Source organism: Brachyhypopomus gauderio, chromosome 5, assembly GCF_052324685.1.
Source record: "Brachyhypopomus gauderio isolate BG-103 chromosome 5, BGAUD_0.2, whole genome shotgun sequence".
Taxonomy (NCBI): domain Eukaryota; kingdom Metazoa; phylum Chordata; class Actinopteri; order Gymnotiformes; family Hypopomidae; genus Brachyhypopomus; species Brachyhypopomus gauderio.
In genome coordinates, this window is record NC_135215.1 from 11,433,122 (window position 1) to 11,452,640 (window position 19,519).

The 19,519-nt window shown below is 37.9% G+C and overlaps 1 protein-coding gene across 11 annotated transcripts in view; it reads left to right on the forward strand.

Annotated features, from left to right (window-relative positions):
* The first annotated feature begins 6,570 nt into the window (after nt 1-6,570).
* ptprjb.2 (protein tyrosine phosphatase receptor type Jb, tandem duplicate 2) overlaps nt 6,571-19,519 on the forward strand; it is a 52,044-nt gene continuing 39,095 nt past the window's right edge. For 4 of the 11 annotated variants that reach the window (XM_077005664.1, XM_077005665.1, XM_077005667.1 and 1 more), the window contains exons 1-3: nt 6,579-6,936; nt 16,726-17,056; nt 18,628-18,876. In XM_077005664.1, coding sequence (XP_076861779.1) covers nt 6,871-6,936; nt 16,726-17,056; nt 18,628-18,876 — 646 coding nt within the window. In that variant the 5' untranslated portion in view covers nt 6,579-6,870. Of the gene's footprint in view, nt 6,937-16,725; nt 17,057-18,627; nt 18,877-19,519 lie in introns of all 11 variants that reach the window. The other 7 variants (XM_077005669.1, XM_077005672.1, XM_077005673.1 and 4 more) reach the window with 7 other exon arrangements.

Here is a 19,519-nt window from a genome sequence, read left to right on the forward strand (position 1 = left end):
GATTTTGGGTGCAAACCTCCTTCCATCAGCAAGGGCAATGAAGTTGAAGATGAAACGTGAGGAGATCTGCATGGAGGAATGGGCCAACATACCAGCAACAGTGTGTGCCAACCTTGTGAAGACTTACAGAAAACGGTTGACCTCTGTCATTGCCAACAGAGGATATACAACAAAGTATTGAGATGAACTTTTGTTATTGACCAAATACTTATTTTCCACCATTATTTGCAAATAAATTCTTTAAAAGTCAGAAAAAATGATTTTCTCAATTTTTTTTTCAAATTTTGTCTCTCATAGTTGAGGTCTACCTATGATGTCAATTACCGGCCTCTCTCATCTTTTTAAGTGGGAGAACTTGCACAATTGGTGACTGACTAAATACTTATTTTCCCCACTGTAGATGTATTCAGCATAGGTCGGGGTTGGTCGTGTGAATGAACAGTAACTACAAGATTAACAAAAAGCATCTTTTCTGATAAAAAAAAGGGAAGTTCAGCTGACAAGACTGTGAGGGTAAATAAGATTACTAACTCTCCTTACAATCTTGTCAACTTAACTAGCTACAATAATAATAATAATAATAATAATCATCATCATTCTGTGAAATATTATACTTTAAACATTCTTTTAATTTATTAACATTGAATGATTCATTTTTAACATTATTTTTATATTTTTTATGGAAGTATAGATGAGTTGCAGATTATTAATATTTTATATGAATACTGTTGTGAATTTCAATCAGTCGGATGTAATGTAAATGTAGTACTGACATTCTTATCTCAAAATTCTATTTCAAAAGATTTGTTATTTAAAATTTTTTTAATTCTAACTCATATTGATCTCTAACATAAGCAAGCATCATCAGAAAGACATTACAGTGTGTGCAGAACTTAACGTTAACCCCATGTACATGGAATCCATTTTTATTAAACACTTTTTGCATTTGGATTATAGAGATATAAGCAGTTTCACAAGGTAGCTTTTAGTTTAGAAACTTTTAAGGTCTAGGATAAAACGTTTTGAGCAGACTTAGTAAACAACATTATGACTCATATTTTATCAAAACATGTATGTATTTTTTATGTAATTTACACTATGATACCAGATTAAAGTTCATTACTGAATTAAATATGTTTTTGTCCTAAATATGTTTTTGTCAGTGACTCTGCTGGAAACATAGTGGGAGTTGGATTACTTGCATGTCCCATGCATGAGGAGCAGAATTAATGTCCCTCAGACCAATCTTAAATGTTACTATGACAGATTGTCATATGTGTCATAAAAAATTTCAAGCTGATATATATATATATATATATATATATATATATATATATATATATATATATATATATATATATATATATATATATTAAACAAATGTTTAAAAAATCAACTAAATTTAACTGAACTCCACATCAGTTTGAGTTTCTGAGTTATAATAAAACTTCATATAATAACAGTAATAATAGAATAGCTGGAGATATGTGATACTGTTACAGAACCTTCCAGTCTTGTGTGAAAGCATCTGTTCACACCTCCTCTCTTGTCTCCCCTTCTCTATGGTCTACCTGTGTGGTGTGTCTATGTAATATCATTAGCACGTTTCATTTGCATATTTGAAGTTCACATTTATCTTACAGTCAGTGTTATATTTACTCATTTTAATAACTCATTGTCTTTCCTTGTTTTACATCTCAGTGCTTCATAGTTTTCAATGTTGAGCTGAGACCTACTTACCAGGTTACAATGTATCTATGTACTCATGAATACTCTATTTACATGACCTCTGACCTCTGTATATCTGTGATTGTTGAAAATTTATCTTGCACTTGCGTCAAATCAAGTGCAACCTCGGGATCTTTATTTGCTGATGGTAAAGTATCATAGGGAACTATTTAATTATTTAAGTACATGCATAATCAAATATTGTAACCACAAAGGTAGTCTATTATATCATGCAAATACTAGGACGAACTGGAAATGCAGGTTTGATCAAATGGAAATTCAGGATTAATTTCAGTCACCAAATGTTTTCCGCTAAGGTCAGTTAGGTCTCTCTTTTTTTTTTTTACAAGTACTTGTTTTTAGAGTTTTTAAAGGCCACTGACTCTGGCCTATACAAATATCTGCAAGTCTGAAAAGTTAAAGAATAAATAAAGTCTTACTCATCTGCTCTGTCTAAACTCTCCCCAGTCAGAAATTATCTTGATGGTTAAATGTATCATTTAAGAAGTCAACACATCTGACTGAACATAACCATTTGCATTCAAAAAACAAAACTACCATCACAAGCAAGATATGGCATACTTCCCCTTTCGCAAGGTCACCATAAGTGATTTTGCAAGGGAAAGAACAGTGTGAGTGCAGAGGCGAGTTAATAAATGATGTATATCTAGCCCAGTGCTCTAGAGCCTTGACTTATGTGTCACGCAACTACACGTGAGCACTACGTCTCCTTCCCAATGAAAGTGAAGGCACCAGTGAACATACGCCTCCCTGAACAGGAGTGAAGAAGGAGAACTAAGTCAGCAGTATGGGAGTAATAGGAGGTCTTCAGATAAAGCTGCTCTCATGATATCCATGGCTGATTCAAGATAAACACCTCAGGAAAAACACAGGTGGACATGATCTCCGGCCGTGCACTCTGAAGCCACCGCCAGTCCCCCATGAAGAGGTCATTTCCTGGTGAAATGTGCATTAGAAGTTTCCTATGATATTTTAAAGACACTATTCATCTACTATTTTTTAACAACAATTATAATGCTACTGTTTGGACTATATTATACCTCTGTATTATACAGGTAAGGGTTGAGATACCATTCGAGACTCATTAGCCAGTTTTCCACTTTCTCTAAATGTCATGGGAGGATGTAGGAGGATCCTGGGGGTGAGGGTAACAGAGGTGTGTCTTCTCAACTCTGGGAGGGTAATGACAGCCTTCTCCAGCAGCACAGCGTAGACGCCTACGACTATAACAGTACACAGCACTGAAGGTGGGACCTGTGGGCAAACAGGTGTATATGGAGATGAAGAGGTGTGTTAATAGATTGGTGAGTGTGAGCAAGGGAATGTTATGAGTGGGTGTGTCTGAGTGTCTGAGTGTCTGGGTGTGGGTGTGGTCATCTCCCCTGGGAGTGGGGACCGGCCCATTATAACACGAACTGAGTTTAAGAATAGCTGTAAAAAATATGTCCTTGACCAGAACACACAGAGCATGCTTTGTCTAAGCTGGCCACACACAAGACATTTTGATAGAGATGTTTCGTTTGTTCTGTACACACATACAAAATGCCAAATCGCATAAAAAACAATTAGAATTGGATTAAAGTTTCATAAAGAGTATTATAAACAGTGCTAGAAACATACATCCATACATGTTCCTTGCCAAAGTAAAAAGATCAGAAATGGAAGCAATTGCATGCATAAAAAGCATATAGTACATATGTGATGCCTGAAGTCTCTGTGTTTACGGGATGCCCGAGCAGAGAAAGGAGAGGGATGGCGCTTTAATAAGTGCTCTAATTAGCTCTGAGAGGTCCCTGTGCTGTGCCACCCACTCCCAAGGCAGCCAGGCTAGTCACAAAGCCATGGACCAGGGGTGCACCACATACCAGCACTCGCAGCCATCCATGGTGAGGGCTGAGGAGATGGACAAGGGGAGATAAGGTCAATATAGCGCTGCTTCAAACTTTCCCAGAAAAAAACAGTGTGGTAACTGTGGTAACTGTGGTAACGGTGTGCAGACTGTAAACAGTAAAATGAGCACGGAGATGGTTGCCAAGGGATTCTCCTCTAATGATAGCCATTCTGTTAGTGTAATTAGGACTTTTTCCCATAAAGACAAACAAAGTTCAGTTGCCCATGGGATGAGTAATTATGGTAGACATTGGGTGGACACGGGTTTCATGTTTGTACTTTAAAAAAGAAAGCAGATAGGATTTTTCACACTATTAAAGGCTTAGTCTGTTAGGTGAATATTAAAACTTCAAATAGCACCTTTACTGAAAAGATGCAGAATATATGTATTCCACATTTAATAATGTTATCCACACAGAACTTGAAAGAGAATGGTGTTCTGATCACAGGATTTTGGCATGAGCGAGGAGCAAAGTAAGTTTTTCATTGTATCTAAGGAAACCTGTTTCCTCTGTGCATATGACAATAAACACTTTGAACTTTGAACTTTATAATTACACCAAGACCTAATTATTTATATGCAGGCAGTGGGTTTTACATAATGACATCCCTGGAAACAAATTTCTAGGTGCGATGAATGTAACCGATGGCTCATTTGTACATGTACAAATGTTCAGATAATTCAGACATGTTTATGCTCTTGTAATTGGCGGGGATGTGTCACTTACGTCAATGCTAATTTTAAGCCCTTGATCAAATTATTGGTGGGGACAATTCAATAAACCCTAGATATTGGTGGGGACACGTCACCTCCATCCATGCTAATTTGACGCCCTTGAACTCAATTAATTCAATAACATAAGAAGCATAGTGAGGTGAGCAAAGGCCAAATGTGCCATAGACCCAAAATACAAATGTCATTCTATGCAAATATAGAATAAAGGAAGTCATGTTAGCTGGTATTCAAAACCACAGGATGAGGAAATGTACACAGTGCCAACAAACTTAGGAATCTGTAAATCATGTAAAGTCTACCAGCGTTCTTCCATAATGCTACATTTTGTTCAACATGGGCTAGACAAAAAGCTAAAACAAATAAGCATCACTGACATCACTGTCAGACCAATTGTGATGGATGGAGCTGCTAACTAAAGCCTGACTGGCCCACCAGGCCCACCAATAAAAACAGCAGTTCCACTGATGGCAAACCCAGCAGCCATCTGTTAAGAAACTGGTGCTTTTGACCAATGACTGCAACCAATTATTTTCAAAATATAAGATATAATCCATCTGCATCTATCAAAGGCTACAAACCAGGAGGTTTAGTTAGGGATGGCCATTAACACTGACATTGACAGGTCAATCAGGAAAATGACATCCTTCAAATCCCATCTAACCTCTTCAGATGGGGAAAGATCGACTTGCCAGCACGTTCCTTGCACCTCAGGAAAGGAGCACTGGAGCTTCTTCTTATCTGCTGCCCTAAGGCTCCTTCCACTGGCAGCATGACCATGTGCTGTTTAGAATATATGAGGCACCAATGGCCATGTTATGAGCCTCTGACCATTAAGGCAGACAGTAGCATTTATCTGAGAAAGAGAAGAACTAGGTTACATGAACAAAGCAGATGAGGCTTGATCTGAAAGCAACGCATTTCCTGAGAACATCACAGAAACCACTCAGAGACCAGACACTGTGTGGGTTTCAGAAACATCTGAGCAGGTGGTCGTGCTGCAGCTCACTGTGCTCTGAGAGGACAGGAGGCCATGTTGGTGGACGAGGGCTGCAGACCGAGATGGGAAATGCGATGTGTGCTCATAGACGTTGGCTGCAGTGGCTCTGCAGCTCAGTTGCTGTGTAAGACACACAAGAAGAGCCAATACAGAGGCAAAAAGAAGGGTCTCTAGATGGCTATGGAAAGAAGTGGTGGAGTATGATACTAGGACACAGCTAATCACCAAGTGACCCCAGATAACATCACTGACCATGTGTCTAAATTGTCCATAATCGACAGGATCTCCTTGCTCTCTAAGTAAATAATTGTAAAGATGAATTATTCTCGTAATATTTTTAGATAAAATTACATGATAGTAAAATTAACATGGTCTTTGGGGCCTGCAGCCCCTTTTAAACACATTTCAACTACTTGAGTCGTTCTACTTGAGTCAAATGAGTGAATCTGAATGGCAGTTACAATGTTCAAGAGATTCTATCTACTGTGTTGAAGGCACTTTTTGGAGCCTGTGCTGCAGTTATGTACAGTATGTGGGGTTATATAAGCAATCTTCAGAATGGGTCACCCTGACCAGCAGTGCTGTAGCAGGAAGTGCTTTGCTCTGATAGACTGTAGAAAATTACAAAAATAGAAGGAGCTTTCTTTTTTGTGGCTTGTCTCTGCTGTGCAGAACTACATATATACATAATCTAGACATGAGACCACAACCAAAATGAATTAACTGCATTCAATTCACTGCATGATATATGTGAAGACTATTTGCTAGTTCTAAAACTTTTGTAATGCATCTAACTTATTTATAATTGTTAGCTGATGCTTTGCTATTTCAGTTGTATTTCTGTTGTTGGTCAAGTTCATTATAATATGGACAGAGAAACTGTAATGGGAAAGAAAAGATATAAAATACCCACGAGCCAACTTTGGCATACTGTCTGTTTTATATGTCTCTCAACTGAACAGCATACAGCACTGTGCACGTGAACCTAAGTGACAATAAGTCACTTCTGAGTTCCGAACGTTAACACTCTAGTGGCCTACTTCCACTTTCAAAACAATGCTTGATTTGAAATCTTTATTTAGAGACGGGCGCCACAGACAATAGAAGTTAGCACAATTTTTTTTTTTAACTTTTCTTTTATTTTGACTGCTGAGCGGCGTATTGAGAGCGTGTAGAAGGCGGAACTACTGGACGTCTACTTCTGAAGTGACGGTGGTGATAGATGTCCGCTCCACCCAGGACTGGAAACACACACACACACACAAAAAAACTTCCTCCGTCTCACACACTGCATCGCTGCATCATTTCATATCACGGAAACGTTTCAGCAGTTCGGACGGTCAACCAAACTTTATAAAACACTTATTTTTAAGAGCAAGCCAAATAATTATCACGTCAAGAGACGAGTCGGTCAAGATAATCTCATTTCAAAGAGTGTTGCGCGGAAATTTAGCGGGACATGTAATACTCATCTGACAGTAGAAGCCTACCAAACACAATGGTACATCATTCGTCCAGGAGAACGATTCAAGTGACTTTCCTGAGTCTCTGTGTGTTTTTTCAGGTAAGTTTATTTATTTTTTATTTATTTTATGCATGTACATGTTTTCACTGGCAAACAGTGGCTATATAGCACCAGTTAACGTTTCAAGTAATACACCTGTTACATGCATGTTAGGCTAAGTCGCGTTAATCTTTCAATCTTTTCATTCTGTGTGAGATATTTAAAGTACTAAACTGTCGATATATTTATCTCTGCATTTTTACAACTGTACACAACTTGGCCAGGATATAGACATTTTAACTCCATAGCTACTTATCAGTAGACTGCAGCCTGCAGACTTTTTATGATTTCATGTGTCTCATGACGTGTTGAAAAATAGGCTAAAAAGTTATCGTGTGAAGTCACACAAATGTTGTGGTTTATGTAAATGTGGCAGCTTTGAAAACTGTAGACATAGCATGTGGGTTTTTGCTACATAGAGGGCTTGCCACTGAAGTAAGGAGGCTGGTGGTGAAAAGGGGCCAGTGCCCTGAGACCTTAAAATCCTTTTAGGCAACTGTAGGAGGTTGCACAAATCCGTCTCAAATAAGGGAACTGAAACATTTTAATATGGTGGTTACATTCAGCTGTGTGACCCCCTAAACGAGTACATCAACATGCAGTTATAGGTGCTAAACAAATCGTTGTTTTGTATATGCTCCTCACAAATGTGGCTACATTTCAGTAACATCTAAAAGAGTTTCTTGATTAATATACTAACTTTATTACAAATTATGTAATACTGGGGTTTTTCATTTTCTGTTTCTGTGAGGAAAAATGCTACATATAAAAACGTCTTGTTCTGTGTTCCCCATGGACAACAAGAAATGCTTTGAGATAAAAATCACATGTTCTTTAAAAGGCAAATGTGAACTGAAATTGTGATAACCAAAGTTGCTTTGTGATTATAGCGGGAATGTGTCTGGAATTTTCGAATGAGTCTGGCCATATTGGTATATATTTAAAAAATATGTGCCTGATTAAAAAAAAAAATCATCCAAATGTGGTTTTACAGCAGGGGTGCCCATTACGTCGATCGCGATCGACCAGAGTGTAGGTCAATCGCGAAGGAAGTGTGGGTAGATCGCATGACATTAAAAAGTAGTGGATGAATGACAGGCTATCGTCCATCTGCACTGACGGTTGACACACGCACCCCCCTATCCCCCCTGTCAACGATCGACACACGCTGCTAAAAAATAAATAGGTCGATCTTTCCGACTTGGTCATCTTATAAGTAGCTCGCAAGCTGAAAACTTGTGGGCACCCCTGTTTTAGAGGAACATATATATTTCTGCTCAGTAAAATGAGGGTTCTGGAAAAAAAATGAAACCACTGAGCAGAGATATTTTGAATATGATTTATAGAACACTGTCTATTTATAGACAGAACTCTAATGGGCCAAGAAAAGAGAGATAAGAAAAAAGAGAGATAAGAGAAGTACTTTTCTCTATCTGTTTGCTTTTTTTGTTTCTATTGCATCTATCCTGACTTTCATGGCTTGAGTCACATTAAAGCAAGGTAAACATAACACAGGGTGCCCAGAGATACAAATGTCATAGCAGATATTTGGTTTCTGTTTGTATAATACCCCATTTAGAAAGTGCATATTTAAGAATAAGGGAAAATATTCTTCAATTGTGGCTTTAACGTACAACTTGTATGTGTCTAGGTCTCAACACTCAAATAAATGCAGGTGCCTGTGTATATACACTCTAGATTGTGTCACAGTGGGCCTGAGGAAGTGGACAGGCTGGGCAATGTGCTAGAATGGTATAAATGCTATCAGGACAGACTACACTCTTCAAGTGAGGAACACTAAATAGATTAGTCTCCATCTATTTGCCAGGTCTCTTAAGATTATGCCTGGCATCAAATCATATACCAAAATACTAAAATCATCATAGAAGAAATGCTTCCTGCTGTTCTTTCCATAGTAGCTTAAACATATTGTTATGTTGTAAATACTGGAAAAAAGCATATTGTTATGTTATACTGAGTTATATGAGGCCACAGACAGGTTTTACCTGTACTTTTATTCTGTCAGATATTTTTCATGCTTTTGTTATTTAGGCTATATACTTAAAACACTTAAGAGTGGAAAATATCACAATGTGATTTTAATGATATGATAATATAATATCACAATGTGATTTAGAGTTTTAGGGGACACTCTATACTATATATCTAGACTATAACATTATACTATATATCTAGACTATAACTATTTTCGACTGATGGAGACAAAGCAGTCTTTCCATTTCCTCCTTATTTAAATTTTGCAGTACAACAGTTAACCGTTCTTTGGTACGCTGTTATCCACGATGTAGACTTTCGCAAAAAGGAAGGTACACTGCTTTGCATAAATTCGCTATAAGTGTTAAAGAATCAAACATCAGTAAACAAAAGATGAATTAAGACAATACAGACATCTCTGTTCTAGGCCTGGTTTAGTTTTTATTATACTAGTGGACTACATTGTGCATTGGCATGCAATAATCATTTGCATGATTATCTACTGACATGATGCTTCAAAAGAACAGAACACACATTTCAACTGAGCACGCATTATTCCATCCGTAGGCTACAGCAGAAACAATTTACATTTATAAATGCAAAGAATCCATTATATCTCTATTGTTTTTGTCACAGACACATGTAGTTCTTTCCAAATTAGCATAAAAGCACAGTTTTCACCCATAATGTAATGACGTCAGTCTCAGCCCATTTCAAGCAGCTGTTTGAAACACACCTCTGTAACTCGTTTTGTCGGTTACTGTACAGTACAGTAATACTGACTTACAAGACAAATGGGACCAGCAATAAAGCTGTTTACAGTAAGCTTAGAATGATTCAGGAAGCTCAGAGAGAGGTTTTTTTGCCTCTCCAAAGTACTGCTAATGATTCATGTTTTGGGAAGCAATATGCCTAAAGCAAATTGCTGCCTATCTAAAGATGAAACAGTTCACAGCTATTCTGGGAATAGCTGTGTACCAACACCCCGTGGGTCTTGTAGGGCTAACCATGTGCCAGTAGCATCAGACCAGGAAGTGGCCTTTTTGAGCAGTCTCACTACTAGTTTTAGTACACCGAGACGAGTACATTTCTGCAGGGTTTTTTTTTGGTGCAGAAATCACACACTGTCGACTGAATCACATTAAGTACAAGTAACAAAACCATTGGCAGAACAGGATGCATTACAGTTGTAAGCACTGGGTTACAACCAAAAATATTAAAACCCACCATTTAAACCAGAATGCACTAAAATGTAAATAAATAAGTGCAGTTCTGTCTAGTCCAAGATAAACATCTTAATTTGATATATATAACAAGTTATGTTCATTGGGTCTTGATTGGCTTTGAATGTATGTTCAAGTAAAGAAAGTGTAGTTATGTCTATCAGCCTATGGACATTGCTCTCACCAGCTATACGAGCTGGTTGTATCTGCATCAGAGGTGCTGCAGAAAGAGCACTTTCCTGTACAGAGGAAATCAAAGTTGCATATTAGTCTAAATATGAATCTAATATAACATGCACATGTTCTTTTCCCATGTGGTACCGTGGTTGTACTTTAATATGTAAAATGAACAATAACCATAATAAAAATTATAATAATTAAAAAGCTTTAAAAAAAGCTCTAAATGTACTAAATCTTTTGGGAATTTTTCCATGAACACAGAGCAAAATAGAAGTTAACTGCTGCAGTATTTTGCACTGCCACAAAAGAGAAACTATTGATGAAAGCATTTGTAAGACAGATACACAATTTCATCAGAAACCAGTACCATTACGGTCAATTTCCTGTGCAGGTTAAACAGTCCATGCTTCCAAGATGGTGGTGCAAGATGGTAGTTATTTTGTGTTTTATTTGTCCATGGAGTAAAATCACTGAGTACATTTTCAAGTACTTTACTACTAGGAACCTGAAATCATAACATATTGTGGGAAACGTGTACTGCTTATGTCCAGACATAAAGTTCATGTTCTTTTATTATGATTCATTTCCTTGAAGAAACAATCATTATAAACAATTACAACAAGAAAACATTTTTAAACAATTAACCTTTACAAAATATGTAAAAGGTATTAAAATATTGTTGTAAAAATAAACAGCAAGTAAGTTAAAGGTAACAGTTAAGCAGTCATGAATAAATAGCATGCCATTGTAACCTGCATTCCTAGGTAACAACAGTTGTCTAGTCCAGGGGTTCTCAACTGGTCTCAGCCCGGGACCCACATTTTCTCATTGTCATTAAGTCGCGACCCAGTTTTATACAGTACAAATGTTATAACCTCTGGTTATAACAAATTAAAAGGGTAAACAATTGGTGGTTACCATGGCAACACGATGGTTCTCATGCTGGGCTCCAGACAAAAAAAATACTCAAGGAGCCAGTTGGTCCCAAAAGAAAAAATGAGACACCAATAACTTTTTCTAGGCTCCATAATAATATACAAACTAATAAACATTGCAACACTCACATCAGATCAGCTGTTATTTAGGATCTCTGTCGTCCAACATGCCTGATGTCTTTCTCTTCCTTGTAACTGTGGTTAAGTTGGCTTCATGTTCTCATTTTAAATGTACTACTATTACCGTCTACAAATGACCTTAACATGGACGAAAGTGGCGGTCGTAAAGGCCCCAGAGCACTGCGCACTCTGTTTTTCTTCAAAGATTTAAATAATTTTTAAATGATTCTTCATAAGATAAAAACAAGTTGTATAAATATTAAGTGCACATTTTGTCAAATGTTTCAATAGCTTTTAAAATGTCCATCATAAGAGCATAAAACAAGTTATAGTACATTAAGTGCATCCTAATCAACAACCTTGTTTTGTGGAATTATGATGGCCCATTTAAAAGCTATTGAAATATTTGACAAAAACGTACCACCACACATTGGTGCAAGGTATAAATACCCATATTTTAGTTGTAGGTTGTTACTAAAGATGAACTTAATGTAATCCAACTACTTTGGTGGTCTTAGATGGACCGTTTAAAAGTTATTGAAATTATTGCAAAAAACGGAGTGCGCAGTGCTCTGGGGCCTTTACGACCTCCACTTGCGTCCGTGTTAAGGTCATTTGTAGACGGTGCCTTAGATGTTGCAGCGGTGACAGCAGTATATTTAAAATAACATTTTTATATATGTTTTAAAATACATATATTTCTGAAGTAAACAAAGTTGTAGATGTTTGTCTTGGGTGCCAGAAATAGAAATTTGCATATTTTGGCACTTTTGGCACTCTTCAAGGTATTGAAGAAATAATTCCGAATATGCGAACGTGAAACGAACTTTACCAAGTTTCCTAGTATGAGTGACTTTTGATTTACTTAAAACTATGTACAGTTATAAAGGAGTGTTATGGTCAGACAGAAATGTAGACTGTGTGAAAAAATCCAATAATTTTGGCTTCGCTATTTTCAACAAGCTAACGCTTAGTGCTAAAGTTTCAGCTCGGCTCCGCTGCTTTGCGAGTCATGCTGGTGATTCCCGTTTGTGTTAATGGGCAGAGCGAACATGAGAGTGGGAACTACAGCATATCGGTTAACTTTTAAAATACAACCTCAAAAGAAAATTGTGGATATTTTTCCAATGACAAAAAATCTTCACCCATAGAAAATAATGCTCTTGTATCACCTGTCTCCACTGGCGAGTGAAATAATTTTATTACTCGCAAATTAATATTTATGGTCGCGATTGCGACCATTTTAGTCGCAGTCTGGAGCTGTGGCATGTGCCTCTGTCTTTTTTCAAGATAAAAGACGAGTACAAAATCAGAAGAGTACTTTTTTTTAACAAGCTGTCCGCGACCCACCCAGAACAGTTGAGAATCACTGGTCTAGACCATGATTAGATAGTCCTTTTAACCCTTATAGACCACATTATAGCCCTTAAAGCCCTTATAGCTCTTCTAGACCATTTTATAGCCCTTAAAGCTCTTATAGACCATTTTATAGCCCTTAAAGCTCGTATAGCTCCTAGACCTTTTATACCCACCCAGCTCTTATTGGCCCTCCCAACCACCTGTCAATAAACACTATCAAGCATTTTAAAGGGGAACTCCCCTAATTTTTCTGACTTCGTCATTCAGTGGGTGAGATGTAAACAAAGTCATTAAGAATGATTTAGTGTTAAATTAACCATTCTAGAGACACTTAGTGTCTACACTGTTCACATTAGTAGGAGTCAGACATCATGATGTCTACACTACAAATAAAAATATTCCATCTTCTTTCCAGAATGACACTAGAACTAGAACGTCTTTTATATGACGTTTTTATCTGTCACAGAGATGATGGTAAACAAGAATACGTTTTTTTGAGGAACTTGTTACCCCTCATTACAGCATGAGCAGCAGCTGATGCTGACACTGTTGCTATGGTACTTAACAGTTTCCTAAGAGAAACATTTCAGTTCCCCTGTATTATCTGTCATTACAGAGAACAACTTCCACACAGACTGCCATCCTGAAACCAAAACAAGTTTTGCTGTAGGAGCTGTAGGAGTTTTGTTTCATGTCCATTTTAGAACATAATGAAGCATTTATTGAACATCTTTGAACATCATACATATATATATATATATTTTATTTATTTATTTATTAGCATTTGCTCATGTCCACAGCCCACACAATAACGCTTTGTAGCCTTCCTGGAAGGGATGCTATATATTGGGCAAAGAGAGTTTGAGACACTGAGAGAGTTTCTGGATACAAACCTGCATTCCTGTGTTCTGTTGCTCCTTCCCAGCAAACAGTTGCTCCCCAGCATTAGAAACCTTACCAGAAAAACTCCAAAGGGCCTTCAGCAAAGTCAGATACTGCATCATTTACTATTTATTTTGTTTTCTTTCATTTTTGGGCAGGCTCTCTGAAGAATAATATGTGATTATTTTTGTGATGCATCGTGTGATCCAGTGGCACATAAATATGTGCATAAATATGTCCCACTGTGATAGAATCACAAATGGATTACACAATTAATTAAAGCTACTATGTACTATGGAGTACACCCTGGCTCATTTCAACAGCTTACATGTGCAGACTATCCATCCGTTCTCCTGGCAGTTCTGTTTTTCAGGGCTGTATGTGCTTTTCCTTCTGACTGAACCAATGACTTCTCTTGGCAGCCTTGCTTGTTTTAAATGCTTTGAGATGGACGATAGGGACTTTTTTTCCCCACAGTCTGCCTTTTCCCAACAGGAACGAGAGTCCGTATAGCTAATAAAAGCAGGGAAAAAAAACAAAACAAAGTAAGTCTTGTTATAGCTATTATACACATATGCAGTAATCTTTCTGGAAATGCTATTTTTGGATGGACTTCTTGTGCTGCCCATTCTATGACCTTCATAATGAACAGGGCAGTGCATAGGAACAGCAGCAGAACAGAGCAGGGAGGCCCACAGAGCCTGTTCACAACAATCAGGGCGAGAGGGGGCAATTGTGGGCTCAGTGTGGCACTCTTCCTGCTCCCTGAGTGCCAAGGCTAATCTTGTAACAAAAAAGAGACTTGGGCTGAAATTAATATTCAGATTACTGACGCATTTATGTGACGTGTGAGGGTAGCTGTTTTGCATGCAGTTTTGAGAACAGAGTGTCATGGTGGAGGTTGTTTAATATTTACCATATTTAGTAACTAGCAGTTGATCTACCTCATTGGATGATTCTCTTGGTATGTTTATAAATGCCTTTCCACCATAGTTTTCATTAATGATTAAAGCCAAAAGAGGGTCTCTCTTGTTCTTTATGAGGAAGCTGTTATATATTGGCATTAAAGTTTGATCCGAGTGAGGACCTTGGGTGTTGACGATGCAGCGTGACACAGGATCTCACTTTGCTTCCTTGTTCCAGATTATAATCCGGAATTGCAACATCACATTTCAGTCAAACCAATGCATTGTTTACAATGATTTTTTAAATTATCCTTTTTATATGGCAGAATTATAGAAATCTGAGTATATGCCCTAATGGGTCCTGGGGAGAATACACTTGTTTGTGTTTCTTCTTTTTCTGGTTTGCTTTTATTGTAAAACATGTTTTGTTTCATAAGTTTTGTAATAATATTTTCAAATTCTCTTGTTAATTTTTAATTCTGTGTTCATTTGTTTAATCCCCAATTGCTTTATGAATAACAGTGGCTCAAAGTAAATGATGTGGCTAGGGTTGCGGCGGTAACCGGTTTCACGGTATACCATGGTAGGTTATCATACCGTGTGCGTTTGCTTATTACCGGTAAAAGGCAAGAGAAAGCGGTAAAAAGCGGAGAAACTGACCCGCGCATGTGCAACTCCGCTCCAGTTCAGCTACTCAGCACACAGCAGTGGGAATGGCAGAAAGTGCATCAGACTTAACACATTTTTAAACAAAAAAAGGCTAAACTAAAATCAGCGGCGAAAATGACATAATCGCGGTGGCTCTGCCCGTGCGCGAGGGCCTCGCGCGCTGTCGATTTGCGAGGTCGTGCACGCCGCTCCTCGGCACATTAAACAAAGTCATGTTTGCGTGGTTTATACACCTTTACAAGGTGGAATTCAAGCACTTGTACGGCACTTTCAAGGTCCATTTCAATATTTCCCAGCACCTTAAACTTAATAAAGTTAAATATTTATACATATACTCAAAATTATTCGAAATAATTCGCTTTTTATCACATTATTTAATGGTTGTTTATTTTCGAAACGCCCAATCTTAACGTCTTCACGTTCTCTCGTTTCGTCCTGGAATTACAAAAGACTCGTATTTGTTAACATAATACAAGAGAACTGTGCGGAGTCGCGCGCTATGGTCACTCGCTAAAGTATAATCCTAACTTTTTAAGGTCCTTGCTTTCACTGGATGTGAAAGACGCTATTAATTTACATGTGTTCATTTTTCAAATTCTAACGTGCCTGTTTTTCATATGTTAAAACCAGACTCGGTGTGAAAGCCTTAAAATAAAAATCTCTATTGTGAGGATCATGTCAGAAATAAATCCTCTCTTTCTGCAGTATCTGGTTATCTTTTAACTTGGCAGTGCAACGGACGTTTACAGCAGTTGTTGATCAGACACTGACCCAGGCTCAGTTTATCAGATATTAAATAATTTAAACTTAAATAATTGTACTGAAATCCATGATTTAGGTTTCTCTAATTTTGCAGTATTTATATAAACACGTGTACAACTTATTTTTTTTAAAGGAGACATTTTATATACAATAGTTCCGGTTTCTACAATAAATAGTTCATTGAACAAAAAAAAACTTTTGTTGTAATTTTTTTAAGGGTCAGTGTATCTTATAATAATATACGAACTAACTGTGATACCGTGATACCGCGGTATTTTCTGAGACGGTTATCATACCGTGAAAATCTCATATCGTTGAAACCCTAGATGTGGCATTGGTCTCTCAGAGATGGGACAGGTATCCACATGACCCAACACACAGTGATAGATGGTAATAGACAGCATTAGTTAAGTTGCCAAATTGTGATTTACACCGCAGCCCGAATTTGTCCTCTGCATTGAACCCATCTGTGCAATGAGAACACACACACTGTGACCACTAGGGGGCTGTGCTACACACATGCCCAGAGCAGTGGGCAGCCCTAGGCTCTGCACCCTGGGAACAGTTGGGGTTAAGTACCCTGCTCAAGGGCACTTCAACCATGGCTCAGTTCATAGCTGGGAATTGAACCTACAACCCTCCGATCACGAAAGAAAGGGTATTGCAATATGTTCAATGCTAAGTCACTTTTGTCTGTAGTTATTCTTAGTGTTGTGTCGGACTGTCGTAGTTGAGGTTTTTCTTCTATTATTCTTTCAGAACCTCAGCTCACTATCTGCACAGCAACCAAATGATGGCAATTCATCCACACCGAGCAGTGCAACCACTGCAAGTGTAAATCAAACATCATCTGTGTTTAGCACCGGTACAGTCAGCACAAACCCGGTCACGTCAGTCACACTCAACACTAATTCAAAAGCAGCAAGTCAAACGTCATCTGTGGCCACAGCGGCAACATCTGCCCTCACCACTACTTCCGTCACCTCCTCAACATCCAGCAGTTCTGCAAAAGGGTCAGGAGGTCCAGGAGGAACATCTACACCATCTGCTACTGTGGCACCTACTGTCATAAGCAGTACGAGGAAAACAAGTAAGTTCTACTGTGTAGTTCTTGTACTTGTTTGGAACATAGGAGAACATCTGAGATTCACTATTGATATACAGTCTAGATTTTGGTGCAACAGCAGTTCTTGGTGTCTTTTGAATAACGAGTGCTAAAAAGTTTACAGTGTGTCTGTCAGTGGGGTATCATTCAGAAGAGAAAGATTCAAGGAATCTATGAGAAATGTGTCCATTACCATGCCTGGTGGCAAAGACTGATGCACAAATATGTGAAGTGCCATGAATCATTAAATGTACCATGTACTGTCTCAGAGGTCTGTTAGGTGGAGGAACACTGTCCAGTGGAAAATCTCCAAGACACCCTAAATGCCACCCAGAGTTACTTGTCCACAAGCACTAAGTACTGTTTTAAACATCTAATCAAAAAAAGACAAAAACAGAGAACATGAGAAATTATGGGAAAATGTGAAGCACATGGAGCGTAGCACATGGAGCGTAGCACATGGAGCGTAGCACATGGAGCATAGCACATGGAGCGTAAGACATGGAGCGTAGCACATGGAGCGTAGGTAGATAAATATCTGTAATAAGACTGGAGCAACCCCCCCCCAATAAGCTGCAGATCCATAGAGCTCAACAGCCCCATCTACTGTCAGACAAAGCAGTCACTCCATACACTTCAGACTAATTTTTCTGAGCTCTCCCTAGTTACGTAAATGTACAACGCCCCCCCCTTAAATTTATTCATCATGGGTTTTTTTCAGCCTTCATCTTTCAATCCTTCAGGATTTTGTGATATAGAGAATTGAATACATGGACATACATAGGTCTGTATTATGAGAACCCCACTACTGATGGGGAGTTTCATTCATGATAGCATTATCATAAATGCCACAATGCCATAAAGTGTATGTTTCAAAATGCAACATTTTTGGATAATGGATTTTGATTGAACATTTGTCAAAACGTTAAGCAGTAATAATAATGTTATAATTCTAATTCTAAATTCAGAGCATTGCTTTTAGCTCCAGGGACCTGTCTCTGTTGCCTTTACTGGTCCTTGAATCCAGATTTTAGTATTTTACATAAGAATGGGTATGTTACTTAAATTACTGATTACTTTCTGTAAGTAATTTTAGATATGAGGGCCTTATGTCTTTTGGATCAAAATGTAAGTGATTTCAGTTTCTAGAAAAAACATGTTATCTGTGAGATAAGATTATCTGTCAGAGAATTTTCTACATGGGAACAGTACCTCCTATACAAATACAATGGACAGATGTACTGTCCTCATACTTGGGACTTAAGCAGCAGGTAGAATAGCTAATCACCTAAACCTTTCTGTGTCGTGTGTGTGTGTATGTGTGTGTGTGTGTGTGTGTGTGTATCAGCTCTAGATTTTACAAACATAACCGTCATCAGCAAAACCACTTCATCTGTGTCTCTGAACTGGAATCAGACTTATGAATACAAAATTGTAGATCAGATGTCTAGATTCTAGAGCCCTTATCTTGTTCTTTGCAGGACAGCTCTAAGACCTAATCAAAGAAACATTCTATGTACATGTGTGTGAATAATACTTCATCTTTCTGTTTACAGTTCCAGATATTGTCACAAATCTCAGCATCTCAAACAAAACCACTTCATCTGTGTCTCTGAACTGGAATTTGTCAAATGGGATCAGCTATAAAATACAGTGGACTGATGGTTATTCTAACAGGAGTAACACTTCAAACACGTGTTACACAGTCACTGGTCTGACTCCTGGTGTGAACTACACATTCAGTGTTACTGCAGTAGCTGCAGATGGAACTGAAGGAGCACCAACTTCCATCTCAGCATTCACATGTAAGTCCTAATTAGTGATTTTTTTTTTATAAAGCATTTATAAAGATGTTGTGTTTTGTATAAAATGTGCTAAATAAACCCGCCTTGCTTTACCTGCATTACAGATAATAGCCTTCATTGCATTTTATAGTATTAAATTAGGTGAATTATGGGCTGTCTTTTTTGGCAAGGTAGTTCTATGCTGCTGTATGCTGTATAGGTATGCTATTACATCCTGCAGTCTGCTGCCTGCTGTCATGCACAATATATGAACCACCCTGTAGCATGGTAATCATTAGTCAGTATCTGACCACATGACTGGTGTTGCCCTGGTGTTTGATTTGTGGTTGGTATACCATTCCCTATACAACTGACACTGACATGGTAGTTACATGGAAGTTAGTGTTATACTGGTAAACATTTATTAGACACAACAGTCTTGACAGGGATTTTGAACTTGCCAGTGTCATCGCTGTTAATAGTAGTTCAGATTTGTAGACATACTACAGACCTAATCTCTTGCTTCAGTGACATCTCTGAAACATCACAGTACATGTGTGTTAATGTTTTAGTAATGCTTTAAAGTCATTTGCTCACAGATCCAGATGATGTTGGATATCTCGACATCTCTGACAAAACTACTACTATCTGTATCTCTAAGCTG